This window comes from Manihot esculenta, chromosome 6 (genome assembly GCF_001659605.2).
Source record: "Manihot esculenta cultivar AM560-2 chromosome 6, M.esculenta_v8, whole genome shotgun sequence".
NCBI classification, from domain to species: Eukaryota; Viridiplantae; Streptophyta; class Magnoliopsida; order Malpighiales; family Euphorbiaceae; genus Manihot; species Manihot esculenta.
This window is the reverse complement of record NC_035166.2, coordinates 23258314-23269507: the sequence shown is the minus strand read 5'-3', so window position 1 is coordinate 23269507 and position 11194 is coordinate 23258314. Positions and strand designations below refer to the sequence as shown.

Below are 11194 nucleotides of genomic sequence, written 5' to 3'. Positions count from 1 at the left end.
TATGCTCTTGTTTTTAATATTTAAAGATTTTAGTCAATTCCATATATTTTGCTTTTTTTAATCTGAATTCATTAATTTATAGTAATAATATTAATATAATTCAATAATTATCGTATCATTCTCTTTTGACTGATTAATGTTGATACTGTTATTTTAATTTAAACCATTAAACTCGATATAATTTTAACTCGTTATTAAAAATAAATTTAATATTTATTATTTAACCGTTGATATCGAGTGAAATATAAAATTTTTTATCGACTATGCAATTACATCACCTTCTCTTTCAATATATACACAATGATGAAATAGTCAAAATGGTTTATTTAGAGGACATTAATATAAACAGTGTAAGATAATTTACTTTCTTCAATTATATTGTTCATGAAACTTATTTTTCATATATAAATAACGGATTAAATGGAGTTAAAAGTTTATAAATTTTAATTCCAAGAGCAGTATTTATGATTTTGAGTTACTAATTACTTAAATTTTAATTATTAATTACTAATTAAGTAAACATTTATTTGGAATAGCAAAATTTTAAAAAATTCAAAAGAAATAAATTTTTTTTCTTAAATTTTTGTGTTTAGCAAAATCAATAATATAAGAATTCAGTTCACTTAAATTCAATTTCCTTAAATTCTTATGAGAATTAATTTTAAATTAAAAATAAATTTTATCAAAATTATTAAAATTTTATAATAAATGATTTCACTTAAAGTTATTTAAGTTAAAATTATTTAATTAGTCATTGATTTTTTTTTATTTTCTTTTTCTTTTACCTTTAATTTTAAACTTATTTCTTATTTTAATTAATAATTACCCTTAATAAAAATTATTTTAATTTAATAGTAACTATTAATATTTAATAGATTTATAATTAATATTTAAAAATTTTATTATATTATTTTATTAATTTTAAAAAATAATTTTTATATTTTAATAGTAAAAAATTATATAAAATTTAGTTAACAAATATTAATAATGATCTTTCAAATTATTTGTAAAAATAAATATTTATATTTTATTTAAAAATCATAACATATGAATAAATTAAATCAACTTAAATTTTATTATTAATTTATTTAATATAAAATAATTCAATTAAATTCTATTATATTTAAATTATTCTCAAATAAATAAATTATTTCATGAATAAAAATAAATTAAATTTTTTATAGAATTCAATTATTTTCTAATAAAAATTCAATATCAAATAAAAATTAAAAGAATTAAAGATCCATTACAAACACATTCTATTGTCTAAAAGGAAACCCAAGACTCATTAATCAGCCACAGGGGTGAGCATTTAGTCGGTTCGGTTTAAAATTGAACTGAATCGAATAAATTGAAAACCAAAATTTTAGTGTTTATGAAAATCGAATCGAACCGAACCGATCTGATTCGATTCGATTCAATTTGGTTTGTTCGTTTCGATTTTTAATAATTTTTTTATTTTTTATATTTTATTTTTAATATTTTAAAATTTAATTAAAATATTTTAGTTTCAATATGATTTAATTTTTCTATATTATTGAAAAAATATATTATTATTACTAATCGGTTTGGTTTGGTTTTTTCAATTTTTTTCTGATCAAAACTGAATCGAACTGAAATAACCGAAATTTTTAAAATTAAAAATCAAACCGAATCGAAATATATAAAAAATCGAACCAAATTTTTAAATCAATTCGATTCTGTCGCTTTTTTCAATTTGAACCGAATAATGCACACCGCTACATATATCCATGCTAGAAGAGAAATAAAATGGCCACAGCCTTAAAGAAGAGATACGACATTTATTTTCAAAATTTTTAGTTTTAAAGGCGATTTCAATTTTAATAATAAATAAACATATCGAAAAGAAAAAAGCATGCGAAACCTCAAAAAGGAAGGGAACATATGGGGCTGGAAAAAAAATAAATAAATAAAAAAAACAATGATGATTAACACAGGAATACTTTGAATATAAATCCTGAGTATATAAAAAGATCAACCTTAAATTCCAAATTTCCAACAACCTTTTTATAAAATTGAACATATTTGCCCCCATTGCCTTTCCACGTCATGCAAAGCACTCTCTAGATTAAAGTCCTTGTCATTGTCAAACCTAATACTCATTCAAAATATTCTGAAAAATATTTAAAATTTGTCATATGGGTAACTTACAAATTAGGGTTAGTTCAAGTTTAAATTTTTGTTAAAAATCATAGTCGAATTAAATATAATCATTTTTTTTATTTTGGTTTTTTGATGTCTTAACTTGATTTATTATATTTAATTGGTTTAGTTATTGACGGTCCAATTTTGATTTTGCTATTTATTAGTTGATGATTTCATATGTTGTAATTATATAATTTGAAATTAAATAAGTCAAATCATCTATTTTTACCTTCCCTTTTAAATAAAAATTTTCATTAAAATTAATTTTTAACAATTTTTTTATTTAAAATAAATTAATTCAACTATTTTTAATTAAAAAAATAATTACAAAAATTATTTTTTTGGGGGGTCGAAATGATGTTTTTGTTCGATTTCTATTTATCTTTTTTCCTTGTTAATTTTGCAAAAAATTATTTTTGTTATTTCCAAATTACTAACAGTGAATCAGCGATCTCATCAATCAAGGTAGGTACTATTGTATTGCGAGGTTAAATGATAAAAGGTTAATATTTGTAATTTCAAACGATTGTCGATCATTGTCATTTAAAAATCACAAATATTTAAATTTATGTAATTTTAAATTATAACTCTCTAATTTCTAAAATTTCAAAATAATAATAATTTAATTATTATAATTAATTAAAGAAGCTAAATATTTAATATTTGACTCACATGCACAATTTAAAATATTTTTAAAACATAGTAATTATGTAGTTAATTTTATTAATTTAATAGTATTTTTTAAAAAGTATATATTAAAACGGGTGTATAATCCGACCCTGTTCACACCGGTCGACGCGGAATACGAATCAGACGAACCGCCAGTACGAGCAGCGGCCAGGTGTAGAGTCTGAAGTTCACTCGTGAGCTGGTTGTCCACTTGAATCAGCGTGAGATTATTCAACGTCACGCCAATACCAACGCAAAATACATGTATAAAAGTCAGTTTCCAAACGCCAGTCGGAAAGCACACAAATAAAACAAGAGAAATCCCAAGTGTGCAGCGTCCACGTAGAGATAAAAGAGAATGCTATGGCTTTCATATCAGTGACGGAACACCCGACACCGACCGTACATATACCGGAGGAAGGGGCAGAGGAGCACGCACCATAACGTACTATTCCGCTACTGCACCCCGTCCTATTGCCTTAATCTGTGGAGCCAAAAACTGTGGCAAAACCACTTTCTCTCGCTACCTTCTCAACATTCTTCTTCAGAGGTTTAAATCGATTGCTCTTAAACCCGCCCTTTAATTTGTATTGTATGTGTAAAATTGAGTGTTTCCGGTGTCATTTTGAAGCACCTGAATTTGTAAATTGGGTTTCTGGTGGACTTGGGTCGTTGTATTTTAGCTGTTTGCTTCGTGATTATGCATTGAATTTGATTGTTTACAGATATTGGTTTATATTTATATTAAAGCTGCTTTTTGTTTGGTTGCTTTTACTCTTGAGCTTGTCCGTTGTTCATGGAAGAAAGATCAACTCGTCTTGAAGCGTTCCCATGATTGAAGTTCGTGTTTACATGCGATATTGCATTTTTGTTTACAAAGACTCTCAATATATGCGCAAGTTATTCTATGTGCTTTTGCCATAATTTAATACATTATGGCGACAGAATTTTTCTCTTTACCTATAAATGACTTCGAAATTGTTGGAATTGCCTTATTTGCAGATATAGAAATGTATGGTATTTGGATACAGATGTTGGGCAGCCTGAGTTTCCTGCTCCTGGTTTCATATCCCTCACCATGTTTGATAAACTGACCGCAGGTAATTTTTTAAATTTTTTTAATAGAGGCTGACTTTCTCGGCATAGTTGAACTTTAAAATAAAAAAATTATTACTTAATTCGTGAAAACTTATTAATGAGAATTTTAATTTTAAAAAGTGTATTAAAATATTTTTAATATTTTAAAATTTTTATTAATTAATCTTTTCATTAATGTTGCTATTTTCATTAATGTTACTATTAAATATTTTACTATTAATTTTTAAAAAAATTATTAATCAATTTCTTAAATTTTTAAAAAGTTAAATAATTATTTAACATTTTAAATCTTTTAACAACGATTAATGATAAAAAATTTTAATATATTTTTTTGAAATAAAAAAATTAACTAATAAATTTCTCTCTGCTTTATAATCTTGTTTCAACCTTCTGTTATTGCTAATCGACGATTTTCCATTTCATTTTGTTCCCGAAATCAGATTTGACAATTCCCACCTGAAAGGTATGAGTTTTGAACTCATCGCTGGTACTTGTGATTTTTTCCCCTTCTAATAATGCAAGGAAATTGGAATATTGCTGCACTTGTTTTGCTATGGTCATTGATTAATCATTTGTTCTACAAAATCTTTCCTAATCAGAAGTGCTATTAATTTTTCTTTTATTTTGAAACCGTAAAGGAAACCTCTGTAAAAACAATATTTTCTTTTACTTTGATAAAGCTAAAAATATCATGATTAAATTATTTATTTTTAGAAATAAAAGAAACGTAAGTGTTGATTTTAATATAATTTAATGGCTAAAAGAAATTATATCTTAAATATATTTTAATCATTTCTAAGATAATTAATAAAAAATAAGACAAATGGAGTTCTAGCGAAACTAAAATATAAAAATTAAATTGTGTAATTTTAAAAACAGAGAGATGTACTTATAATTTTAATATAACTCATAAATGTAAAATTAATCTATCCTTTATAAAAATGTATAAAAATATATTTTTTATTTCATAAAAGTGATACATTTTTTTCAAAGTAATTTTCAATTAAATTATCAAGTTAATAAAAAAATTATACTTTGTATAAATAAAAGAGAAGCATTGATATTATATATCTATCTATATATATATATATAATAAATAATTTGATAAAGTATTATTTTTAGTTAATGATAACGTTATAATATTTTTATAATTAAATTAAACAATTGATTTCATTGTTATTAATTAGTATAAGTTTATTATGTCAAAATATTATTATTATGCATTGATACAATATATTTTGAATAAAGTAATTATTCTTGAAAAAAATAAATATTACCTTAAATTTATGAGAAAAGAATAAAAGTTGCATAAAGTTGAGATTTTATTATTGCAAACAAAATAATTCTATTATATTTTGTATAAAGTAACTATAGAAATGAACCCTTTTCAAAAAAAAGAAAAGGAAAAAGAAAACTATAGAAATTAACCAAGTCATATATAAAATACGTTTTCCTAACATCCGGTTAATGGGTTCTAAGTAGTAGCGGGACTGAATTGGCCATGGCTGGATTCGTGTACATCAACAGTGTATATTTGGCACTGTTTTATCAATTGCGTGAAGAGGATGATCAAATTTTTTGACGTTTTTTCGTTCGAAGGAGGCATATTTCATCTTTTCAAATGAGAGACTCGAATTCAACCGCTAATTCAAGTGGACAAATACCAATCAAGTTAAACTAATCAAAGTAAACGAATACCAATCTGCTTATCTCTTGATACTAAAACTAATTTGCAAAATTAAGCATGCAGTGATCCACGTAAAAAAATTAATTTATTTATTATTTTATTGACATGAGATAATCCCAGTACTTGTGGTCTCGTGTTGTTGATTGATTCAGTTTGCTGAAAAGTGCTTGATAGACCGTTAATTCAGGTACATGGTCTGCATAAACACCTCAATTCTCCTACAAACTTGTCTTCCATTTATAGCTAAAAGCAAATGACCATCCAAAATTTGATACCTAAAAGTGGAACCTTCCCTTTTGTTTCTTTCCCTTCCTTCTGTTCTCTCTCACTCAGATACGCAATGGGCAAGGTCATGATCTGGCTCCGGTTCATTCCACAACCAGGGTCATGATCTTCCATGTTTTACCTTGTTAGCTCCTTTCTATTTCGTTTAACAGCCTGCTGAGTATAGCCAACAATAAAAGATTATATAGTTCTTTTCCATAATCCACACCCATTTTTTGTTGTTGATTGGGGGTTTGGAAGAAAAAAAAAAATACTATGGCTAAAAGATCGTTTAAACATTATGTGGAACAAGAACTGGGAAAGTTCCCACTCTTTCTGATCTATGCTGTACTCGAATGGTTGTTGATAATTGTGCTTTTTATTGATGGGTTTCTTGCATTTTTTGCCAATGAATTTGCTAGATTCTTTGAGTTGGAAATCCCTTGTTTGCTATGTACAAGGATTGATCATGTTCTGGTTGATAGAGCGGACGATTTTTATTATAATGGATCCGTTTGCCAGTCTCACAAGAAGGAGCTTTCGTGTTTGGCTTATTGTCACAGCCACAAGAAGCTTTCTGATATAAGAAAAATGTGCGAGACTTGCCTTCTTTCATTTGCTACTGAGAAGGCAACTGATTGCTATACTTATAAGTCTCTTGTTGGGATTTTGCACAAGGACATTGAAATGTTTGTTGATAATGATCAAGATCATCATTTTACGCTGCCTACTGCAAGAAAAGATGATTCAATGCATGCTGAGAGGATAATTCGCAATCCATGTTCTTGTTGTGGCGAGCCATTGAAGGCCAAATCCTACTTTAAGGGAAAGGGATCGAGCATGGTTTCACAGGCTCCTACCCCTTCCCCAAGAGCACCATTTGGAAATTTGAAAAATGAGGATCATCGCAATATGGAATTGCCTAACATGCGATTTACAGAACTCAAGTTTTCAGACAATGAATCTGAGCCACATGAAGATGACGATGGCCAAAATACATCACATGTTGGTAAGCAGTGTGAGTGTCACTTCAACTCTGCCCTTATTTTCTCTCAATTTTGTAGCTTTGATTTGAATTCTTTGAAATGTTTAAGATACCTTGCATTTACTCATACATAATCGTTATGCTTGTTAAATGCAAGATTTATGAGTTGATGGTGGTGGACACCAAATGAAAATTCTTGCAATCTATTGCTTAAATCGCTAATGGTGCTTTGTAATTTCTGCTTGCTTCTAAATTTTGCCATGAAACCTGTAAAATTGGGACATGCCAGTTATGTTTCCAGGTAATTTCTTTTTTCCTATTCTTTAACCTGTTGGAAAATAGGAACTCAAGCTCTGATATCAGCAAAACAGAGGAAAGGGAGTTGGAAATGGTTTTCAACCAAAAAGGGGGCAAAAACCTCAATAACACATAACAAAAGAGGCAACTCATTGCTCAAGAACAGAGATACACAAACAGAAAAAACTGACAAAGACTCACTTTCCTTTTCTCTTTATTCTTTATTTTCAATTCGCTCTCCAGCTAACCTCAACTCACTCATCTCTCTTCCGCAGCTCCCTTTTATAGGCAAAGGGTGATTTTTCAAGTAAATTAATACATTTACCTATCAGACAAATTTCTACAAAGCTTGCTTCATAAATGGAGAGCCATTCTTTTGCAACTAAGCACATTTCATGTTTCATAAAAAAATTGACAGCAAAATATCTTAACTCCAAGATAACATCTAATATATTTGGTGGATGGATTTTGTGCATTAGCGAGGGAAGATGTCAAAGCTGCCACAGTGCCATCGCTGCCGGAAGCTGAGTATATGAATGAGGATAGAACTCCTACGTTTGCCCGAGGAAACAGGTTTTTTGGAATTCCACTAACAGATTCAGCTACCTGCAGCCCTAGATGGACTAATAGGATCCCAAGGAAATCACCACTTGAAAAAACAGAACTTGCTTCAGAGTCCACGGAAGGGAGTACTGTACAAAATGAAGGAGATGGTGACTTGACTTTGCACCATATGAAGGGACAGGCTCGACTGGATCGCAAATCACTGATGGCTTTGTACATGGAACTGGATGAAGAAAGAAATGCTTCTGCCATTGCAGCTAATAATGCAATGGCCATGATCACCCGGTTGCAGGCAGAGAAGGCGTCTGTTCAGATGGAGGCCTTACAGTATCAAAGAATGATGGAGGAACAGGCAGAATATGATCAAGAAGCCCTGCAAGCAACAAATAATTTACTTAGAAAGAGAGACGAAGATATTAATGCTTTAGAGGCTGAACTTGACGAGTATAGAGAAAGATATGGTCTCTTAAGGGAAGAAAGTTTTGAGGGATCTGGAGACGAGTTTGATGAGGGTTACCTGGAAAAGAACGCACAGTCTATCTCGTCTGAGAATATCAGCCCAGACTACAGTTTCATCGATGGGTGTATTAATGAAGAAAATCTGCATAGTAACAATCAGTCTTCATCTATGTGGGATGTTAATGGAGAGGGGACCCCAAACATGTTAGACAAAGGGGGTAGATCCTATCTTGGTCGGTTGAAAAGCTTGGAAAAGAGAATTCACCTTCTGTCAGATGATGGAGCTCCTTTCTTACAGGCCATCTCCAACAATATTACCCACGATGAAGACACAGGTAAGATGCATTAGTTTCTGTAAGCTAGTGTAATAATTCCATCTATAAAGCATCATCTAATCAGCTGTGGTTTGATGTGACAGCACAAGAACGCACATTAATGAATGAATTGTTGCAACTTCATGAACGGGTGAGGGCTCTTGAAGATGAGGAAGTCTCAAAGCATGCTGCTGGTGATACAACTCAAAGTGATACTGAAAGAGAAAAACTGTTGACAGACATATGTGATAATATTCAGCAGCTTCGTCAATTCATTTCAATGCCCTTGAGTGAAGGTCAAGATGCATGAGTTTCTTCCTAGTCAATTTTATGGTAATGTCTCTGTACATTCATCGGATAGGTATCTCATTGAAAAGAAATTACATACTGGATTAGTTTTAGTGAATGTATGTAATGGCTACAAAGCAAGTGTTTTTGAATTTGAACTACTACATTCTTTGATTACTCAATGACAATATTTTATAGACATTGTTTCATCTATATTGTGTGTGAAATATTCACATTAATTATTTTTCTACAATTACATAAATTATCTCCTTTATATGCTTTCTCTCCCTTTAAATTCTTTGGTATGTCAGGAGGGCCAGTTGGGGTTAGTGCATCCCTTTTTGCCTAACACCATTCCTGGCTAATAATGGGACTGCTCAGCACCTCCCACTTCCTGCAGAATTGGAGGAGTAAATGAGCAAATGGTGGGTTTATAAACTTATTTTTCAAAAGGTGTTGAATTGAAATGTATTCAGTAAAAAGTGATTTTTTTTAGCCTAAATTGCAATTGGACTAATATATCATATTCGAGTCATAACCAATCCTATTTAAAAAAAATATTTCTGGACTAATATATCATATTCGAGTCATAACCAATCCTATTTAAAAAAAATATTTCAGAATGGACGAAATTCAAAATCGCGTCTAACTTTCTTTTACTTTATAAACATTTTCAATTCGGATTATCTCTATATATATTTTTTAATTTATTTTTATTATTATTAATTTAAAATTTAAATATAATATTTAATACATTAATAATTAATATATTATTTTTTATAGATTTATTTTCTTAAAAAATTTTTAAATAAATAAATTCAGCTTAGAATAATCTTTTATGAACAGCTCAGTAAATTATAACAATGATGTCAGTTTTTTTTTTTTTTTTTAACAGGGAAGACAATGATCCAGATATATTAATATAGAAACTATAATGACTTTAAAAACATAGGATGAGCACCGTTGTTGAGTTGTGAAAACTCTTGAGTAGTCTATACACACATTTTCTAAAGTGTGTGAGAGAAGGATCCACTGAAACTTTTAGTTTGACTGCTTACTCCTGGTCAGGGTACTAAGAGAGGGCAGTGACACCAAACTATGAAAAGAGTAAAATGAGAGAATGAGCGAAGAGTGCTGTGATGAACTCAGTTTTGAATACCAGCTCATTCATGTACTTCTAAATCCCATATACACGAGGTGCCGACAGATAACTGGCGACGTCAATCAAGGTAAAGAGGGAGAAGCAAGGGTCTCCATAGTTGATGACCAAACTCCAACATTATGGACAACGTCAACTGTGATTTTTATTTTTTTTGCTTTTTTGCCGAATTATTGTCATGCTGTTTTCCTTTTTGTTAAGAAGAAAAGAAAATTTTATATATTTTTAATCAAGCTAATTTGAAATATTTTCTCCAAATGGGACAAAATATATATATATATATTTGCCCCTTTATCAACACCAAAAATCCCCTATTCTGTAAGCCAACTCTACAAAATCATGACAGAGATTAGAAAAATTGCCTACTTGAGAGCACGCTGTGGATTAGAAAAAAAGCCAACTCTACGAAAATCCCCCTCAACGTGTAACAAATCCATATAAAGCAAGTCATCAAAAACATTTCTCTCCACACTTAAATATTCAAATGGCAGATAATAGAGATTCAAATGCTTTCCTAACGGACCCTGTTGGAAAGAATCCTCTATCATAATTGTAAATAAATCAGCGATCAAGTCTTACCACTCCTAACATAGCATGATTCTAGGACATAATTGAGAGCACAATCAAAGACTTAATTGTTCATATTATGCACTATATAAACCCTGTAACTTACTACACAAAGTTTAAGAAAATAAAAACAGTTTTCTTCCTATAATTTCAAGACTTCTTCCTATAATTTCAAGATGATATCAGAGCAGGTTTCGGTCTAAAATATAGCTGTCCTGCAATCATCCTTTACCAGATACCTTTCCCGACCTTTCCTCACCAAACCAGCTTACCAAATACCTTTCCCGACTTTTTCCTCACCAAAACAACAATGGCCGACCTATCCAACCCGGCTGACCAATCCCAGGCAATCATTGATCCAATAGCCGACCTGTCATAAAAACTCTTCCAGTTAATTCAGAATAGCCAAAATGGAAATCAGAAATCAGCAAACCAATTTACTCTTGATTCAGTGCAGCCACCGTCCAACATAAAATTGAATGACTCCAATTATGTTGTTTGGGCAAAGATGATGGAGATGTTTATCACAGGGCGAGGGAAATCAAACCATCTGACTGGGATCCCTCCTCCTTCGGCAGAAACAGACCCCACAATTTACCTGTGGCAAACTAATGACAGCATTGTCCGAGTATGGCTAATCCAGACGGTAGAGTAGAAGCTCCGTCAAAATTTATTAC

At 30.0% G+C, this 11194-nt stretch overlaps 1 protein-coding gene across 3 annotated transcripts; it reads left to right on the top strand.

Annotated features, from left to right (window-relative positions):
- The first annotated feature begins 3122 nt into the window (after positions 1-3122).
- On the top strand, positions 3123-8999 carry LOC110617052 (probable myosin-binding protein 5). Of its 3 annotated transcripts, XM_021759634.2 has the most exons (6): positions 3123-3385; positions 3838-3935; positions 4374-4396; positions 6307-6902; positions 7646-8524; positions 8608-8999. In XM_021759634.2, exons 4-6 carry the CDS (start codon positions 6476-6478, stop codon positions 8811-8813), a joined length of 1512 nt encoding a protein of 503 aa, XP_021615326.1. In that variant the 5' UTR covers positions 3123-3385; positions 3838-3935; positions 4374-4396; positions 6307-6475; the 3' UTR covers positions 8814-8999. The 3 variants fall into 3 exon arrangements, with proteins under 3 accessions (XP_021615326.1, XP_021615325.1, XP_021615323.1); XM_021759633.2 differs by lacking the exons at positions 3123-3385; positions 3838-3935; positions 4374-4396 and having other exon boundaries at positions 5182-6893; XM_021759631.2 differs by lacking the exons at positions 3123-3385; positions 3838-3935; positions 4374-4396 and having other exon boundaries at positions 5184-6902.
- Positions 9000-11194: the final 2195 nt, after the last annotated feature.

Coding starts and splice junctions, on each gene's coding strand:
- LOC110617052 (XM_021759631.2), top strand. CDS start 6,161: ATGGCTAAAAGATCGTTTAAACATTATGTGGAACAAGAACTGGGAAAG. Junction 6,903..7,645: donor ATCACATGTTGGTAAGCAGT/GTGAGTGTCACT, acceptor TTTGTGCATTAG/CGAGGGAAGATGTCAAAGCT. Junction 8,525..8,607: donor TACCCACGATGAAGACACAG/GTAAGATGCATT, acceptor TTGATGTGACAG/CACAAGAACGCACATTAATG.